Genomic DNA, 21,324 nt, shown 5'->3' on the forward strand with positions numbered 1-21,324 from the left:
AAAACAATTACTAACCTTTCATAATTCTTGTTCTTCAGGATGTGTTGTTCATGTCCATTCCAATGTAGGTGTGCGCATGCCACATGCACAGCCACCAGAAAGATTTTTCCCTCAGTGGTATCCGTCAGGTCAGCTCTGGTGCCCCCTGGAGTCATGCCCTCATAGCACTGGTAGAGTCCTGCTGACCCACCGCCCTCTCAGTTCCTTCTTGCTGGTTTTGGAATGGATATGAGCAACACATCTCAAAGAACAGTTACAGAAGGTTAATGACCGTTCTTTCTTCTTTGAGTGCTTGCTTATGTCCATTCCAATGTAGATGACTCCCAAGAAGACGCAGTAGGAAGGTTCAGAGTTCAAGGACAGACTGTTGCACAGCTCTGCCAAATCCAGCATTATCTCTGGCCTGCTGAGTGACGGCATAGTGAGTTGTAAAAGTGTGGACTGAAGACCAAGTTGCACTCTACAGATACCCTGGATTGGAACTTGTGCCATGAATGCCGCTGAAGACGCTTGCGCCCTCATGGTGTGTGCCATCAGCAATGGAGCAGGGACTTTTGCCACACTGTGTCTACATGTGCTACAAGAGGTGATCCATGATGAAATTCTCTTGGCTGAGACTGAGACACCTTTCATCCTGTCTGCGACCACCACCATGAAATGCTGAGTAGTCTTCCTAAATGATTTAGTCCTTTCTATGATGAAGGCAAGAGCCCACCTGACATCTAGCGAATGGAGCCTCTGTTCCTGTCTGTTGACATGCAGCTTTGGGTGGAAAATCAGAAGAAAAACATCCTGGTTATTGTGGAATTGCGACATTACCTTTGGGAGGAAGACTGGGTGAGGGTGCAGTTGGACCTTGTCCTTAAAGAAGACTGTGTATGGGGGGGTTCCGAAGTAAGGGCCCTAATTTCTGAGACCCTTCTGGCCAAGTTAATGGCCACCAAGACGACCACCTTCCAGGACAAGTAGAGTAGACAGCATGTTACCAATAGTTCGAATGGAAGACCTGTGAGCCTTGACAATACCATGTTGAGGTCCCAGCGTGGGATTGGCTGTCTCACTTGGGGATACAGTCTGTCCAGCCCCTTGAGAAAACGACTACAGAGCGAGTTTGCAAAGATGGATCTGCCATTCACCCATGGGTGAAAAGCCGAAATTGCGGCCAGGTGGACCCTAATTGAAGACACCAATAGCCCTTGCTGCTTCAGGTGCATCAAATAGACCAGAATACACGGTACTGATGCTTGTGTGGACAACACCCCTTTCTGCATTGACCAGGCCAAGAACAGAACTGCAGACACTTTGTTGTGTCTGGTCATGAACAGATCTATCCAGGGAGTTCCCCACCTCTGGAAAATGTCCTTCACGAGGTCTGGGCGGATAGACCATTTGTGATTGGAGAATGATCTGCTGAGGTGATCCACTAGCTCAGGTGTTCTCAAACTTCATTGTACCGCAACACCCTTCTGAAAACAAAAATTACTACATGACCCCAGGAGGGGTGACCAAAGCCTGAGCCTGCCCGAGACTCCACCTCTCCAGGCGGGGGAAGATGGGGGGGCAAAGCCAAAGCCCAAGTCCCACCACCCTGGGCTGGGGGAGGCCAAAGCCTGGGGCTTCAGCCCCAAGCAGGGGACCTGTAACCTGAGCTCTGCCATCCAGGGCTGAAGCCCTCAGGCTTCAGCTTTAGCCAGGGGTGATGGGGCTTGGGCTTTGACCCCAGGCCCCAGCAAGTCTAACGCCAGCCCTGGTGACTCTATTAAAACGGGGTCACAACCCACTTTGGGGTCTCAACCATCAGTCTGAGAGCCGCTGCACTAGCTCATTCTGTGCCCCTGGGAGGTAGGATGCTTCGAGGTGGATTGAGTGGGATATGTAGAAGTCCCACAGATGGAGAGCCTCCTAGCATAGGTGAGAGGAGAGTACTCTACCCTGTCTGTTGACAGAGTGCTCTACCCAGAGTTGACAGAATGCTCTACCCTGTCTGTCTCTACCCTGTCTGCAGAACATTGCCGTCGTATTGTCTGTAAGCACCGCTACAGATTTGCCTTCCAGCTGGGACTGGCAGGGAAGGTGCACCGCCCTGACCTCCCACATGCTGATGTGTAGTGAAAGCTCCGCCTAGGACCAGAGGCCCTGGGTTCTGAGAACCCCCAGATGAGCCCCCCAACCCAATGTGGAAACTTTGGTGACTAGAGACATTGACAGCTGCAGTTTCGAGAATGGGACACCTACGCATACTGTCTCCGGATCGATCCACCATAGGAGGGTGGTGATCACTGAAGGGGGAAGTGTGACCACCATGTCCAAGAAGTCCCGGCCTGGTTGGTTTACTGATGTTAGCCAGGCCTGAGGAGGTCGGAGTTGCAACCTTGTGTGTTTCACCACGCTAAGTGCATGATGCCATATTCCCCCGGAGTTTCAGGCAGCTTTTTGCTGTTGTGATGGAATGGTTTCTGAAGCTCCCTAAGATCGAGTGCAGGGCCCAGAACTGGGCCTCCAGAAGGAAGGCTTTGGCTTGGACGAGTCCAGCACTGTCACTATGAGGTCTAACCTTTGAATGGGGGACAGCATTGATTTCTGCATGTTTACCAATAGGCCTAACCTCAGGAAAGTTGACAGTATTAGCAGTATGTCTACCTCCACCTGGGCCTTGGACTGACCCTCTGATCAGCCAGTTGTTGAAGTAAGGATATACCTGAACCCTTCTGTTTCCTTAGGAAAGCCGCGACAACTGCCAAGCACTTTGTGAAAACATGAAGGGCTGCTGACAGGCCGAATGGAAGTACAGTGAATTGGTAGTGTACTTGGTTCACAACAAATTGAAGGAATCTTCTGTGGCCTTGGAAGATTGAAATATGGAAATAGACGTCCTTCAAGTTGAGGGCAGTATACCCGTCCCCTGGATCCAGAGAGGGGATAATGGAGGCCAAGGAGACCATGCAGAACTTCAGCTTCTTCTGAATCTGTTGTGATTTCGCAGGTCCAGGATGGGTCTGAGACTGCCATAGGCCTTCGGGATTAGGAAATAAGGGTAGTAAACCTCCCTGCCCCTTAGTTCCGGAGAAAACCTCTTCTACCATTCCCACTTGCAAGAGCGTTTGCACTTCCTGGAGTAGAAGCTGCTCTTGAGAAGGGTCCCTGAAGAGGGATGGGGAGAGAGGGTGGGAAAGAAGGGAAGAACTGTACTGCAGGGTGTATCTCAGTCTCTTTGTGCATAGCATGCAACAGTCTGAGGTGATATGGACCCATCCCTGATAGAATGGGACAGCCAATTCACAATATTTGGGGAGGGTGGATCCAGACAGTGTCTCAAGAGTGCCTGTTTGGCAATTCGAAGTTGGAGGCCCCTCCTCCCCTGTGGAGTAGATCTTTCTGCCAAAGAGATCAAACTCCTTGGTGTCCTTGGCCTTAGGGGGAGGCCCTTGCTGTTCCTGCCTCTCTCATTTGTTTGCTGCTGATACCACTAGCGATACTTGGAGGAGGATGGGTGTATAAATATTCAAATACCTTTAGGGGTACAAAATACTTCTTCTCCACCGTCTTTTCCGTGGGTTGCAAGGAGGCTGGAGTCTTTCACAGGGCCTTAACGGGTTCCAGAATGGCACAGTTCAGAGGCAAAGCCATTCATGATGGGCCCGAAGGGGCCAAGATATCCACCAGGGCATGGGAGGCTTCTGAGATTTCCTCCACCTGGATCCCCAGGTTCTGGGCTACTCTCCTGAGGAACTCCTGGTGTTCCCTGTGGTCGTCCTGAGTGGAAGAAACTGAAGTTCCCACTACCGTCTCATCAGGGGAAGAGGAGGTTATGATGGTTACAGGGCCTTGTTCCAGGTCCTTCGGCACCTGAAGGATCCCGTGGTACCGGGTCCTGAAGTTCATTGCCAGGCTCAGTACCAGGACCTGATCCCCGTACTGAGGGAGATGGTGGGGGAGCTCTATCCTCTGATGCGATGGAATACAATCTCTGCAACTGAGACCCTTGGACTGGATGGAAAGCCCAGGGATTCCAGAAAGGCTATTGCACTGTGCTGGCCAGGCCACTGGTGGGAACTCTTGGCTCACATCAGCCATCAGGTTTTGGCAGTCAGACCAGTGCCAGCTCCTGCAGGAGGTGTAGGATTCCACCTCAGAATCTGAGTGCGAGGAGTCATTCCTCAGTGACCACAGAATGGTTGGTACTTGAGAGCAGTGCTGGAAGGGGGGTGACTGGTCCTGTCCCATCATCACCAGTTTTCCCCTTTGATGGCACCTGGGGCTTCAGTGCCATAGCTGCTCTCGTTTCCGAACCTGATTCATGCCTAGTGTGGGATGGCGGTACCGGGAGGACAGTACCTTGCTGTCCTCAAACGCTGTCCTCCCTTGCTACCTCAAACGCCCCTGGCGTGGATGGAATCATTAGAGCTGCACTCCGATGGCTCTACCTTGGAGGAGAGTCCAACGGTACCAGACTCAAGGGCCAGAGGCAACAGTACTAAGCTGGCAACGATTGAGTCTGAATGGCCCAACACGGGTCTCACTCTGCTGGTTTCATGAGTCTTAGAGTTGGGGGTGCCCCCAGTCCGTTTTTCTTTGCTTCTTCTGTGGCACTGGTGACTGAGATCGGTGCCAAGTGCTCCTGTGAGGCGTAGACCTCCTCTGCACCAGAGAGCCCTGATAGTTTTGAGAGTCCTGGCACACAGACAAGGAGTCCTTCCTCAGTGCCGGAGAGGCCGAGCTACACTGCCTGTCTCTCAGAAAAGCCGGTACACTTCTCACCAAGGCAGAGGTGTTCAGTGCAGAGTCAGCATGATTTAGTTCCAAGTGTGGGGACAGAGAGCCATCTCCATAAGAAGGAACTTGAGTTCTGGTCCCCGTCCTTTTTGGTACAAGGTTTGAACCCTTTACAAATCCTGCAGCGCTCCCGCAGATGAGACTCCCCCAAGAACTTAAAGCAAGGAGAGTGGGGGTCACTAATTGTCATGGGCTTATGGCAAGCCTCACACAACTGAAACCCCGGAGACCAAGGCATGTCTTTGTGTCGGGGAAGGGGAAATCCCGGTAAGCAGGATCCTACTCTATTAACCACTAACTAACACTAAAACTGTACAACTAACCACTATCTATTAACTATATTCAGGGAAAAGAAACCGCAGTCCAGGGGGCACCAGAGCCTACCCAATGGATACCACTGAGGGGGAAACTTTCTGGCGGAGATGCACACAGTGCACACACCCCTACATTGGAATGGACATGAGCAAGCACTTGAAGAAGAATCTGTATAACCAATCACATAGGGCTCTTAGCTATATTAAATATTTCCCCAATAATCATTATTGGTACATAGATCTAGTATCTGAAGGTGGTAGGCTTGGTTTAGAGACAGAACTGAAGCAGAAAGCAAATAGATGAGGTCCTCCAGGATTTCTGGAATACAGCTGTCCCACTGTAGGGGGTATAATAAGAAGCCCAGGTTATGGATAAAAGAACTGAACAATCCCACCATGGTATCTCAATACTTTGTTGATGCTAACCAAAAGGATTGTGTTAGCTTCATTTTGTACAGTAGAAAAAGGAAGAATTGCAAAGCTGAGACTGTTTAACACTGCACTAGAGTTTCCTATATGCATGTAAATCAGGGAAGCAAGTATGAATTTTTACCTTCTTCAGCTGAGTTTCCATTTTCAGACACTCTTCCTTCTTCTGCTCCAATGCAATTTCTAGCGTCTTGAGCCTGGAGTCCTTCTTCAGTCCTGAAGAAGCCAGAGATGAAGCATGTTCCTTCAGATCCAACAGGGAAGCCTAAAACAAGCATGCAGAACACAGCTGCTATTGGGTAAATGATCATTAGGCACAATACCACGACTTTAGATTTCTTTTTTTTAATTTGTTTTCCTGCCACTTCCACACTTCTGGTTCCCGCTTTGGAAAATAACCTAGGACAGCTTGGTTCAGTTCAGATTCTCAGGGTAAAGAACAAAACCTAGTCAAAACTCCCTTAAAATTCAGTTGAAATGATATGACTGAAGTTTTTTTTTTAAATGGCATTATTATTTTAGTAGTAGAGGTATTTAAATAAGTCACCAGCTGCCTTTAAGGGATTCAACCACTTTATCATAGACTAGATGATCCTGTTTTTACTGTGGTAGCGCTCAGGGTGTGGAACTCACTAATCCCATCTCACTTTCTCCATAATTCCCAACTTTTCATATATATAAATATAAAATTGCATGCTTTAATTGCATTGTTTAATTGTAGTAATTGGGGTTTTAGAATAAAATTGTAGGTACATTTGAGTGTATAACCCCTGGAGATGAATGGAGGAAATTTATACTTCTGCTAGTGCAATTATATTAATTAGTCTGGCTTTACAGACATGACACAGCAGTCCATTTTATCAACAGCAAGATGGCTCTTCACACCCACAAGGGCTAGAAATATAACTTGCATAAAGTTGCAGAAGATACAGCAAAATCTGTAAGAAGAACCTTTATCTGAATTTTCCATACACACAGATTTTAGCTGCTTGTGCTCTTTACCCCATATACTTAATGAGAAGATGGCATATATGTTGCGGCGAGCTGAGAAGATGCTACTCGTCCTGTCTACTGATTGCAGTTTCACATGTCACTGATCTGCAGCACTTCTAAAGCACAAGGTCAATAAATCCTTCCTCTTTCTCCCATCCCCTTCAGTATATTTAATAGACACTAACTAGCTCTATTCCAGAATTACTGAGATCCACATTAGTGTTGCCAACAACTTTACCAACTTCACTGGGAATGCCAAGGGTCAAACCACATCATTTAATGGGACAACAAAAAGTTCTGACACATGTACACATTGAAATGTGCTACACAAGTGTATCTTCAGTGCATAAACGTGTTGCAGAATCAAGTTTATAGAACATACTCTTCCCCCCACACACACCCTTCACAGCAAACAACTAACAACAGAGAAGATTAATTTTGGCAATGTTAACCTCTTTCTCGGAGAGATCTCCTTGCAAGAGGCTGACTTTTTCCTTCAGGTCCTTAAGATCTTTTTTGTAGTTGTCAGTCTCCTCTTGTTTTTCTCGCTCGTCCCTGTCCCGTTGCTCCTTCAGGCGCTCAATAGTCCGCTCCTTACAAAAGAACACAGTACCCTGTGATGAAAATCCCTTTGAATCATCTTAACAGGTAAAATTTTGCTTATTTTTGATAAGACACCATACCACATCTCTGCTTATTAGTTTAAGGGGAGAAAGTGTGCAGAATGTTGCTGATCCTCTCTACTCTCCTCCAACAGACCTCAGGAGGGAAGAAAATATCTTGAAACTTCGCTGGTTTTATGATTAAGATGACCCAGGCTACTTGTTAATGAAAACTCTCCAATCACTGAATGTTTAATAATATTATTATAGTATTATCTCATTTATCCAGCTGCTGACTAAACAAAGTTCAGTCAGGTCACCTGGCAGCAAGAAGCACCATGCATTGCACACTTACTTATACAATTCCTATTTTTCCAAAGTTTGCAGATGTGTCTGTAGCCCTTCAGACAGAAGGAGATGCAATATACACGATGTGAGACATGAAACCAATGTGGGGATGGGATTGGCAATAAAAACAATTCTGTACACCAAGCGTCAACAGATGCTCATCAAGGTTGAAAGGTGAAGTGATGTGAGTATTCTATTTATAAAATAAGCCCCAACTGCAAGCAAGCACACCAGCAAAGCTTTGTATTCAGAGTCTGACAGACTGAGGGAGCCATGGCCCTGTCCCTGAAGGAACGGAGACACAATATGCACTAATGCTAAAGAGATCCCCTGTAGGAACAGAACAGTCCCAGCTGTTTCTTCAGACAACAATCCGCTGCTATGCAAGAATAAAAAATGCAATGAGAACAACAGGACAAGAAAGAAAGGAGACTGGGTTGTAGTTACGTCAGGATCACTGAGTTCTGCGTGATTTAGTTTTGAGAACCAAAAATATAAGTTTCAGATAGTGAACTTAAAAAACAAAACGAAAAACAACCTACGAAACATATGAGAGAAGAAAAAATAAAAATAAGACATTAGCCTGACATAAAAAGGCAAAGAATCCAGGGCCTCTAACCTAGAATGTGCCTTCCAGCAGCAGTGCTAAAGATGCACCGCAGACAAAGAGGACAGCTCAATCAATACTCCACAAAGGGCTATACAATATTAGCACAGTACAAGCAGCAGCAATTCTTTTCATATGATGGACCTAATTAGTGGGGTAGCAGCTTGAGACGTAACTCCCTACAACATTCCACTGTAAAGACTTTATGCTACAGAAAGCCCTCCCCCTAAGTCGTATCCCTAGCATATGTATTGAGAACTGTACTGCTATCTTAATGCAGATTAGACCTGTCAACAGCACATGGCTGGCTAGTCAAAATATCCTAAGATGTCTTCTAGTGAGAAATCCATTACGCCTAATAGCAGCTGCTCTGACTGGATCAACAGCATCCAGATGGAGACCCATACTCCCCCAGCTCCTAGAGAACAGTAAATGTCCAGCTGTGCTGTAAAGGTATCTCTTCTGTTACCTAGAATTCAAGGCAGTACTGAAGAAGTTTAGATTTACAGAGATGATTAGAAGAACGAATTTTGGATTTAAAGGACTTGTGCCCTTTACACTCACTTTCTCTGCAAGTGCTTCTTCCAGTGTGGTCAAGGCAGTGTCAGTGTTGGTGGTGTCAGCCTGCAGGGATTTTACTCGATCCTTCAAACTGCTCATCTGTTTTTCCTTGTCTCTTAACTGTTCCTGGAGATTTTCAATCTTAATTAAGAAAAGACAATTAAGAAGAGTATGAATGAAAAAGTTTAATGGTATACAAAGCTTTATACTATGTTCCTACAAGAAATATACAGCTGTTAAAACATCAACATGAGTATTCAGTGTTTAGCAAAAGGAAATACCCCACAGTTTCAAAGTCATATGCAGGGATTTATCTGTCAGAATCCCACATCAAAACAGAAAATACAATCAATGGTAAAGAATATGATTCAAGAATTAGAGGACAAGAACAGAGCACATGAGAGACAGGGAGCAATATTTTTAATATCTACGAAAGAGAACTTTGAGCAACAGCACAGTGTAAAAATGCTTTCAAAGTAACAATGTCAATGAAGGAAAGCAATTATTTGCAATCTTGGAAGATGGTAAGATTAGGTGTAATGTACTGAAAGAAAGGAAGGAAAAGTTCGCTTTTGATATTCAAGAAAATATTGTCAAAGTAACTGGGAAATGGAATAAACTCCAAAAGGAGATGTTCAAAGAACCATCACTACAGATATCAAATAACTGAACATCAGTGGGAATAATTTAGTGAGTAGCCCTGAGTAGTTCAAGAATTCTTTCTGAACATAAATGGGAGGCTCTTGGCTATGTACTCCAGCACCTGGAAGTTTAGAAGTTAGGGCAAAAAAGTTTACACAATCATTGTTCTCCCACCTCAAACACAAAACTAGCAGATCTCCTTGCCCATGAGACCATCTATACTAGGAAAACCATTTTTATGTTAAATTAGGGGAATTAAAGTATTAACAGTCAGTAAGCATCTAAGCTTATACTTAAATTTTAAATGTGGGCACAACACATGTCACCTGAGGACATATTTTAAAGAGAGACACACAGATATGAAAGGTTACATAATGTAACTTGCTGGAGACACAAGTATGAGAAAACTGAAGATTTCCCCTTCTTTAGACTCCATTGTACAGATTAAGTCCTTATTAGCATCTGCATGTAGCACTAGTGACACCTGGGGGTTAAAACTGAATAAGCCTCAAAATGAACTCTTAGAGGTTCTGAAAGAAAAGTTTCTCTTGATATGCTCTTACAGATGCTATTGCAGCTCAGCTGAATCAGGTAACATCCTATACAGTAGTCCATGTGGCTGCTTTCAACCTCATGAGCTTTCAGAGATCCATCAGCTGTCTCAAAATATCGACTGTTTAAATAGCCAGTGATGAAAATACACTACAAAGTAAAACTATTTCCCCTTGTTTATTCCCCCTCCCCCCCCCCCCCACAGTTCCTCACACATTCTTGTCAACTGCTGGAAATGGATCACCTTAATTATCACTACAAAAGGTCCCCCGCCCCCACTGTTCTGCTGGTAATAGCTCACCTTACCTGATCACTCTTGTTACAGTGTGTATGGTAACACCCATTGTTTCATGTTCTCTGTGAATATAAAATCTCCCAACTGTATTTTCCACTGCATGCATCCAATGAAGTGAGCTGTAGCTCACAAAAGCTTATGCTCAAATAAATTTGTTAGTCTCTAAGGTGCCACAAGTACTCCTTTTCTTTTTGCAGATACAGACTAACACGGCTGCTACTCTGAAACCTGTCTTAGATTCCTGTTTGCTTCTACTGGGGAAACACTTTGGGAAGCAAGATTCCAACAGGCTGGACAGACAGTGCACACAGATGCTTTCTGCTCTGAGCAAGATACTGCAGGAGAGGCACAGCTAAGCAACTAAACACAGACATGTGTTAACCAGCTGGCCAAGGAGGCACACAAACTGAAAGGCATGTGTTCATTCGCATGTGTAATACATGGCTTAGTCTGACCAGGGTCATGTGACATCTCAGCTACACTATAACATTTGACTACTGCACCCCCTCATTACTGCAGAACCATCTATCTGCATTTACAGAAAGTGACTGAGTACTATACTTAGTATGAACCTTGTATTTGTAGGCAAAAAAATAAAATAAAAATGGTTACTCACCTTCTCAAAACTGTTGTTGTTGAAGATATGTTGCATGTGTCCATTACACTGTAGCTGACTTCCAAGCTGTTCTCAAAGTGGTAGGGCTTCAAGTCTCATTGGAAGAGGGACTGTATGACTATTTCCCTACCTTTCCTTCTTCCCTTGTGCAGCAGTAAGTACTTAGTGTCTAGTAAGCATTGTGGATGGAAAAGCACATTGCTGCCCTACAAATATCCAGAATAAGGACATGTTCCACAAAAAGCTGCAGAAGCTGAATGACCCCCAGTAGAGCATGCTGTCAGTTTCTCAGGAGGCATTATGCCCTTGGCAGCAAAACACATAGTGATGCAGCTGATAATCCACTCTGATAGTAGTTGTGCTGTAACTGGTTGACCTCTCATTCATTCTTCATTGGAAACAAACAGCTGGAAAAACCCAAATGGTCTTTGTTCTGTCCAGGAAAAAGCTAAAGCTCAAAGCACATTGACATTTAACTGGGAATTGGTCCTGCTTTGAGCAGGGGGTTGGACTAGATGACCTTCTGGGGTCCCTTCCAACCCTGATATTCTATGATTCTATGATTCTATGACTGTGCAGCCTTTGTTCATCTTTGTCAGCATGAGGCTGCATGAAGTAAACAGGTAAACATAGTGGCATATTCTGGTTTTAGACAGAAGCTTAGTGTTAGTCTACGCTGCTGCGCTACATAGGCACAGCTGAACAAATGCAGCTGCGCCACTGTAGCGTGTCTGGTGAAAACGTGCTATGCCAATGGAAGACTGTTTTCCTGTTGCCATAATTACTCCCCCTCAACAAGAGGTAGAAGCTATGTCAGCGGGAGAGCGTCTCCCACCGACATAGCACAGTATAGACACCGCTTTAAGTCAATGTAATTTATGTCGCTCAGAGGGGTGGCTTTTTCACGCCCCTGAGGGACTTAAGTTACATCGACTTAAGCAGCAGAGCAGACAAGCCCTTAGTGTGCAGAAAATGGTGTATGGTGAAGCTGGGACAAGTACACATAGCGCACCCACTCTCCTAGCCCACTGACACCTTTGCTGACAGATGGAGAAGTGAATAGGAAGCTACAGGCTCAAATGGAGAGATCCATACAAGCACAAAACACTAATTTTAAATCTCAAGTTGGCACTGGATCCTGAATAGGTAGAAACAATCTATCTACACCTTTCAGAAAACAGGTTTCAATAAGATTAATAAGAACAGTTCTACCTGGAGGAAATGCTGAGATAGCAGCCAGATGTACCCTAATGGAACTGGCAGAGGGCTAGACCTGGTTCCTTAAGATACAAGAGATAAGCTTTGATTCAAATAATTCTGGACTGAGTAAGCGACATATCATGGGAGGTTGCCCAGATGGAAAAACATTCAATTTACGAAGGTTTTCTACTATCAAGGAGGACATTCTGGACTGCCATTGAGTTGCGTGCCACCTCTCCATTTAACCACTGATGAACCATGTTGTTAGGTGCAGCATGTCAGGATCCGGGTACAGCCCTCACCTGTGATTCTGAATTATCAGATTTGTGGTTACAAGGGCAAGAATTCCTGAATACACAATGTGACAGGTTGGACCCACTGGGATGTCACCTGGTGTGCTGGGACTCCACTGAGGCAGACTATTCTGTCAGCCTGGACCCCCTTTTACCTGGTCTTGCTGGGCTAGGCTCCCCAGCCTTTTCCAGCCAAGCACACAGGCAGGACCACACCCAGCTTTACAGAGAGACAGATCTGCTCTGAGAAGGCTCACCTTAACGGGCTTGCCACAGCACCCAGATGTCCACCCCCTTAGAGTACAAACCCCAGATTATATGAAATTCACCTATTCCCTCAGTGTGGAGGGGGGTATGGACAACTTCTCCCCCCCCCACCATTAGAAATCTGGGTTATATTGTAAACTAGAAATAAATGTATTAATTATAACAGGTGTATTTTAAGTAGTTAAGAAGGTAGCAGACAGAGCAAGGCAGATTACTAAAAAAATAAAACAGAGCACGCAAATTAAGCTTAATACACTAAAGAAACTGGTTACTTGTAAATTCTCACCCTAAATGTGGTTCTAATAATTTTCTTCACAAGCCAGACACCCTTCCAGTCTGGGTCCAGTTCTTTCCCCCAGTTCAGTCTTAGTTGTTTCCAGCAATCATCTTGGGTGGGGTAGCAGGGGAGAACTAACGACCTGGAATACCCCACTCCTCACCCTTAAATAGGATTTGCATAAAGCAGGAGTCCTTTGTTTCCTAGTTTGACACCCCCTCCCCAGCTGCCACAGTCAGGCTGCAGTTATAAGGATCATTCTGCCTCAATCTTTTTTCAGCTTGAAAATAAACCTGAGGTACATAGCCCATGGAAACATGAAAGTACCTGAAATTGACCTGTGGCCATGTCGTACCCTGGAACAGAAATGGGAACATTTCCTGTTTTGCCAAGTCACAAACAGATCCACCATTGTACAAACCCCTATAGAGAACACTACAGCAAGGATGGCTGTGTTGAAAGATCACTTGTGGCCTAAACTGAAGTATCTGCTCAAGAGATCCACCAGGCCATTTTGAACACCAGGCAGGTCAGGTGCCCTGAGAATGACTGCGCTCTGAATACATAAGTTCCACAGCTCGACTACCTCCTGTCTGATCTGGTGTCCCCTTGTTTGTTCGCATGAAACATAGTTGTGGTGCTGCTGGTGAGCACCTGGACAGTCTTGCCCTGAATGTGAGGCAGGAACTATTGACAAGCACAGAATATTGCACAAAACTCGAGAGCATTTATACACAATCTGGCCTTATGGGAGGCCCACAAATCTTTGAGCTTGAAGATCACCCAAATGTGCTCCCACCATTACCAAGATCATGCAAGGGAGAGAGAGAGACAGGAACTCCCTGACACACGTCATCTTGGCTCATCCTCCAGATCAGAGACAAAAAAACCCTGTCCTGGATACATACCAGCTTATCCAGATGGGAAACCGGAGGGTGACTGACTGACTTGAGCCAAACTTGCATTGCTCTGCCAATAGAGCCTCGCATGAGGGGTCACATATGTATGTCACCATGAAACCTAGGGACCTTGTCATAGGCTCTCCCAGTATCAGGCAAGTTTCACCTGACTAAAATATTATTATTATTAATAAATAATAATAATAATAATAAATGAACTAGTGATGAAATAAAAATAAGGAAGAAAAACCATCCAGTGGATGAAAAACATTACCACTAGGTAAGAATAAAAGAAGAAATACAACTTTGTTCACAAGGAGTGAAGCTGTGATCACACAACACTGAGTAGCTACCACCGATGGTAAAAAGGAACTGAAGGAGGGGTCGGGCTGCTCTGTCCTTTATACCCTCTCTGTGAGGCTCACAAGGAGCCAGAAATGGGTGGGGGTGCCCCAACTTTCTGGCATCAAAGCACAACACACACATACTCCTAGAGCATAATGGACATACAAAAGGACTTGAAAAATAACTTTGTTCTTCCATTCTGCATTTTTTTCACATTTTTGGGAAATGAAGAAGCTGGTACTCATCCCTGGTAGGTATAACAGATATACCAGGTATATTTAAATCAGTGTCTATCAAGTAGACCAATGGTGTCTCATTGTTTCCTTGTACTGCCCCTTCGGTCTATCTGTATACATCTGCGACTTCTTATCTTATTCTTAGATTATAAGCTCTTTGGGGCAGGGACTGGCTTTAGTTCTGTGTTTGTACACAGTGCCTAGCACAATGGAGTCCTAGTCCATAAATAAAAAATAAATTAAATATTTAAACCATGTTAATAGCTATCCATCGTCAAAGAAAGTGTGCTGCAAACAGATCTGCTCTCTCCAGAGTCAAACAATGGCTGGTCTCTAATAAGGATGTGTCCTTAAAGATACTTTTAAAATGGCAAATAGCCATTTGATGGGCTTATGGAGGGAAACAGGTCCAATTCCACACATTCAATAACAAATTTCTTTTTTGAAATAGTATTCAATGAAAGTCTGGTTATCTTTATTCTAATCTTCCCCAAAACCTGAACTGAAATGACATATACAGAAACAAAAGTTACAGGTTCTCCAAGACTGTACATTCTCAAGAAAAACTGGGCAAAAATATCCCTTGTTTCTGCCCACACACTGGTCAACAAAATAAAAATTTACGTCATTCTCTACCTACTGGTTCCACAAGCAACATAACATACTCCCATCAAAGGATTGCACAATGTACATTAAGGATATTTGCTTTAATCTTCCTTCTTCTCCATCCCACTAAAAATATTTGGTAAACAAATTCCTATATAACCAACAGAAACAAACCAAGTACTCAAAACATGCTCCACGCTTCATGTCCCCAACAAAGAATGAAATAGAATATGCAGGGGTCTATACACCTCCTTGGAAGATGCAAAGGGTTGGAGGCTTGCATCAGCAATTTGAAATGAGAAACAGTTTCACATGTAACAGGTTTACTCTAAAATGGCCTCTCAACATAGGAATGTAAATGTCTACCCTATATTTTCTAGGCTGAAAAGAGAACAGAGATATCATTATCATTAGATTATCAGGGGCCTTTATTCCTGTTGTAAATTCTAATTTTCCAAGGAAAAGACAGGAATTGATGAAAAATTGATGCTGACTGATAAGGTACATGCTGGAATTATCTGCCCTGCATACCAAGTCCCTCATTGGTAAAGACATATTGAAATCTTTCGTTTGGCTTTTTATCAACATTGCCAGTCGCCGGGCACTATGTTTCAACCTAGGGGATTTATTCCTAGTCAGGGGGATCGGATTCTTTGCCTTTAAGGTCCTAATTGCTGGCATTCCAAGGGCAAGGAGACTAGACCATTTCTTGCAAACACCTAAGGAAAATATCACCCCAGGAATTAGGAGGAGGCAGCATCTGAGTCAATATTCACAGAATCTATGAAGTCTCCAAACCTGCAGGGTCAAAAGATTGTTCATTGTAGTACTACAGGTTGGCTAGAGATCAACCTGGACATAATATTACCAGCTGCCAATAAGACCTCATTTGAAAGAATAAAATTAGAAGGAGGTGGAGTGGTTGCTCAAGCCCTTGGTTTGCTTGCAAGATGCTTTAATTGTCCCTTTTGTTGTATATTCTGACAGAAAAGGAACATCTGGTACATTATGAATGCTATTAATTAGGCTGTTTGCCCCGGAGACCCTGGCACGGATGCACCTACTGCAAACTGCCAGCTCACCAGATTCAATCCCATAAAAAGTAGTAGTCATACTCCATCAGGCTCATTTTAGTCAAGACAGGGTTAATTCAGAGTCTTGAGGGAAGACTGATTTATTTTTTATTACTAGAGGGTAGGGAAAAATGTAATTAAAGCTTGAGTTAAGATATATATCCATAACTTATAGCCAAAAAAATCATTTACAAGAATGTTCTAGATGTTTTTTTTAAAAAACCATTAGAAAGCCAGAAAATTCAGACTTATGGTTAACTATAGCAAGGCTATGAAGGAAGCGTGGGGGGAGGGGAGGGAGGGAAGAGAAGGGGAGATGGTGGGATTCAGAAGAGATTTGGAGCAGCAAGGGGCAATAGAAAGGGTTTACTAGTCCAGTCCCTTATTCCTGGGAAGTGTGGAAGGAAAGTGGAGCTCACTGGCAGACCCCAACTTTTAGAGGCAGAACCCTATGAAGCCCCTCCACAATGTGTAACTTTTCACTATGCTGCATGGCAGCACAGGGAAATCTTTCCCACTGCGGGGGAGATTTTCCTGCGTTTCAGATTATAATAGGCAGGGCTGAAGCCCAGCTGGCTTTTAAAGGAAAAGAATGGTAGAAGCCCTCTTCTTCAAGGTACACACATACATACATGAGAATCTGGGGCTGTGCTATCCTTTGGCAGACTCCCAAAGATTTGGAATCACAGAAACCAACAATATGACCAGGGAAAATTATGTTTACACCTACTAACCTCCAGAAACCTATCAAGGATAAGGGGAAAATCTTAAGATGGATACTGGAGTCATGGAGGAGGAAAAGGATGCAGAGGACACGTTGTGGGGTGTGGGAGAAGAAAAATGGGGATAGGAAGGGAGCAAACATATTTCTGGAAATTATGCAAACACATGTGGATTGCCTAAACTCCACATATTCACTTGGCCTCACTGTTTTTGCCTCCTGAGAAGGTTAAGAGATCTGCACAGAGGAGGGTACCTTTCCTGCAGAATTCAGAAAGCTCTGATTGTGAGTGGAAGTGACAATCTTTATGCTGCCTCTTGCAGCAAACTTCACCCAGTTTCTGCTCTATCTTTGGCCACTAGAGCCACTGTAGGTCTCCTGCTCCCTTCCCTCATGACCTCTGACCAAACATAGGATCCCTTCCTACAGACCTCTTCAGGTCTCTTGGAGAAGAAACCTGCTCCTTTGGACCTTACTGTATGCAGAAATGTAATCTGTGAGTACACTGAGACTTTACAGCTGCCTGGAAAACTTTGTAAAAACTTTGACAACACCCCAGCAAAATTCCAAAAGAAAACTAGAAATGCTACCAAGTTTTACAAGTCCCCTAGATCCTTAAATGCTGGTCCAGAGCTTAAGTAACATCACCTCTCTGTGCCTCAGTGTCATCATCTGTAAAATGGGGATAATGGCATTTACTTCCTTTGAAAAGTACTTTGGGATCTACAGTTTTGAAAACTACTATGTAAGAGTTAGATATTATTAAAGACAGAGTACTTTGGTAGCTTCCAGCTTCTCATATATAGTTTTGTGCACTAGACTTCAAAGTCTTCCTACACAACCTCATCTGAAGTCTTTTGGACAGACTGTTTGGTCGCTAAAACATGGCAGAAAAGTGTTGAAAAAGGTTTTAATCACAGTTTGAACAGTCTTCTATGGCCACTATCTTGAAAACTGTTTGTTCCAGTGACCACAAAAAATAGTATACGGTGATAAAAAAAATAGTATACTGCCCACAGGCCACACATGTCATATTTGAAGCTGCACTAATTTTTATTGGGGCTTTTATACCGAAAGCGGTGGGCATGTAACAACAACAACAACAAAAAAAGGTCTGTCTTATTTATGGTCTGGAATACCTATCGCCACTCCATAATTAAAAAGAATTAGGGTTTCACTGACAGATTGCATCTTTTAGTTGAAAACAAATACTTAAGATTAACTCATTCCTTCTCTCCTAGGCTGGCAGAGGCTAGTGCAATGGAGAAACAATATGTTAAATGTATGAAGGTAAAGTGGGCAGAGAGTATCTTATGTCACTTCGTAGCTATCACTCTGACTGCTTTATGAATATTAAGATCAAAACAGAAGCTACTTCCAAGACTCTCATGTAGAAGAACAGTTGCTGAAACACTGCACTGAAACATGAGGATGAAGAACTACTTCACAATCCATTAATTACTCAGCAGGATATTAATCATCATCATATACTAGGGCTAAACATTTTTGAATCAGCAGGCCTGGACAACTTGCACCCAAGAGTCCTAAAAGAGTTGGTTGAGGAATCGCTGGCTCACTGATGTTAATTTTTAATAAATCATGGAATACCCAGGACATTCAAGAAGACTGGAGGAGTGCTAAAGTGCCAGTATTCAAAAAGGACAAGTGGGATCATCTGGCTAACTGACATCAAGTACAGGCATAAAAACGGAAAAGGTAATAAGGGATTCAATCAAAGAATTGAAGGATATAAATATAATTTATGACAGTCAACATGGTTTTATGGAAAATCAGTCTTGTTAAAAGAAACCAGATTTAATTTAAAAAAAACGAGATCACAAGTTTGGTTGATAAAGATATCTGCGTAGATGTAATATATTTAGACTTTGGTATGATGTTTGACTTAATACCACATGACTTTCTGATTTAAAAATCAGCACTATAAAATATCAATAAAGCACACAAGAAGTGTATTAATAACGTAACGGGCAGATCTCAAGAAGTAGCTGTCAATGGGGGTGTTTCTAGCAAGGTTCCATAGGGATTGCTTTTAGGCCTGATGCTATTCAATATTTTCATCCATGATCTGGAAATAAATATAAAATCACTGGTGATAAAATTTATAGATTATACATATTGGTGGAGTGGAAAATAATGATGAGGAAAGTGGCAGTCAATCATACAGAGCGACTTGGAGCACATGGAAACCTGGGCCCATTCAAACAAGATGCATTTTAATACAGCCAAATGCAAAGTTATGCATCTTGGAGCAAGGAATGGAAGTTATATCTACAGAATAGAGGACTGTATACTGGAGAACAGTGACTATGAAAAGGATTTAGAGGTCATAATGGACAGGAAACTCAACAAGCGCTCCCAGTGGGATGCTGAAGCAAAAAGGGCTAATGAGATCCTTGGGTGTATAAACAGGGTGAGTAAAGTAAGTATGAGAAGGGAGCTGATTTTATCTCTGTACATTGCACTGAGGAATTTTAAGGACAAATGATAAAGCACAATTGGATGACCTTCCTTTTGCTGACAATGTTTGTCCTTAGTTCAACACATCCCTTAATGGAAGAAAAACTCCGTTTTTTTTTTTTTTGCAGAAGAGGAAAACAAGTTGGTTTGTTCATCAACAAGGGGAAGACAAAATATATGGCTAACTCTGCCCCAAGGTAACCTTTGAGCGTTATGTCATTTTTACCTATCTAGGGAGTGAGATGTGCAATGATGGTGCCACCATGCTAGACATCAGGCAACAGATATCAAAAGCAGCAATATCCATAAACTTGAAAGGATTTGGAAAAGAAGCATGATTAAAAATTCATATTTTTGTGTCAGAGCCAAACACCAGAATCATATCTGTCCTCCTTTATGGAGCAGAGTCATGGAAATCTACAACAGAAATTGCTAAGAAGATCAACTCATTCCAAAGTAAACATCTGTGGAAGATATCCAGAATCCACTGGAAAGAATTTCTTGCAACATCAGAAATTATAAGTAGAACAAACCAATTTAAAGCATCAAATATGGTAAGGAGACAACAACGGACCTATTTACAACATGCTTTAAAGAGGCCACCATCATGACTTCCACAGCAAGTGATAATATGAATACCACCTGAAAAGAGGGGCAAGGTAGAGAAATATTATGTAGAACAAAAAAGAAAGAAACCAGATCCATCAACATGACAATCTGATGCCTGAACAAACCAGCACAAGACCAAAATAAATGGCAGAAATGGAGGACACCCTATGCATCTCAGAGTACAGGAGGATTACAGTGGTATAAGTAACTTCATAGAGAGAAAGTGGTATAAGTACCTTCCATAAGGAGAAAAACACATACTGTCGGGCCCTGGAATTTACATCCTCTTGTTGAAGCAGCATGATTTTTAATACTTTTTCAAATTTGGGTGGTCTTATGCAATTTCCCCTCCCCCACCCCCAATTTGGTAAACAGTGTTTAGATTATATAGCAAGATTCAGTTGGATTTAATAAGCTCAATAAGCTTCTTTACTTTGTATACCAACTGCTGGTGCTGAGTGCCATTAAAGAGCTGCCAAATTATACCATAGGGATAACTGCACTTCCATGATAGACAAAAATAATCCCTGTATACACCAGTTAAATTTGCAAAGCAATCTGGGATTTGAGGCACTAGAATGGAAGATACCTGATCTTTCCTTTCCCTCATTCCAAATCCCTCAGGCCAGGTCATCCGCTCTAGATAGCAGTGGTCAATTCTTCAGTGTAGGTCACAAACAAAATGATAAGCTTGTTCAATTCATCTCATTTATTCTATTTGGGCAGGGATACTGTATTTTAATTTTGCCTATTTTTTCCCCTCGGAAGCAAGCTCTTCTCCTTCTACCACCACACCCACTTTATTTTTAAAGGTGTTCATTACCAAAGATGCGTTTGAATTTTGTTTTAAAACAGAAAGTCCAAAAGAAAGTAAATAAACCTACAAGAAAACCCCAACCAGAGGAGCATCATATAAAGGCACTTAAGACAGCCGAAGTACTATATTTAAAAACAATTGACTACTATTCTAGTAAGCACCTGCATCTTATTAAAATCATTACTCAAGACTGCCTCTCCAGGTTAGAAGAGAACACTGTCTCTCAAGACATTGCTAACATCCTGAAATTCCACCACCTTTGAGGTATTACGTAGGGAATACTGGATATCTCCAGAGCACTTTGGAACTACCTTGACATTGACAAACCCAACATAGCAGGATGCTAGTAATGCTTCTAACAAGTTTGGCATATACTTCTTTTTGAAAACAGAAAAGGTCCAGGGTGATGTTAGAGGGGGAAAGGGGTTTGATATGGGGAAGCTTCACAATGCAACAATACACCACATACCCAGCTGCTGCTGCTTGGCCCTTTGTTCTAAGATCAAAATTAGTTTCCAAAGAATATTGATAGCACCAGAAAGAGGATCTGTTCTTGCATTTTCAGGGGTATGAATGTGTCCTTTTCACTCTTACGATCCCACATATACAGAAACTGCCATGAAACTAGCATGAAGTTCTAAAATATTTCAGTTTACAAGTAAGGCATTTTAGCTACACAGCTTACAGGTCATTCACTGGCCAAGAATTTCTGACTGAACTCTCTACAGAAAAGCCTATACTCAGACATGTATGTAGCTGTTATTGTATTAA

At 43.1% G+C, this 21,324-nt stretch overlaps 1 protein-coding gene across 18 annotated transcripts in view; it reads right to left on the reverse strand.

Annotated features, from left to right (window-relative positions):
• ERC1 (ELKS/RAB6-interacting/CAST family member 1) overlaps positions 1–21,324 on the reverse strand; it is a 546,952-nt gene that overhangs the window by 338,105 nt on the left and 187,523 nt on the right. For all 18 annotated transcript variants that reach the window (XR_012155892.1, XR_012155894.1, XM_073320595.1 and 15 more), the window contains 3 exons: positions 8,631–8,768; positions 6,962–7,102; positions 5,641–5,781 (listed from right to left, as the gene is read on the reverse strand). Coding sequence is in view for 16 of the 18 variants with exons in the window: in XM_073320595.1 (XP_073176696.1) it covers positions 5,641–5,781; positions 6,962–7,102; positions 8,631–8,768 (420 nt within the window). In the remaining 2 variants the exon portion in view is untranslated. The remainder of the gene's footprint in view (positions 1–5,640; positions 5,782–6,961; positions 7,103–8,630; positions 8,769–21,324) is intronic.

This window comes from Lepidochelys kempii, chromosome 1 (assembly GCF_965140265.1).
Source record: "Lepidochelys kempii isolate rLepKem1 chromosome 1, rLepKem1.hap2, whole genome shotgun sequence".
NCBI lineage: Eukaryota > Metazoa > Chordata > Testudines > Cheloniidae > Lepidochelys > Lepidochelys kempii.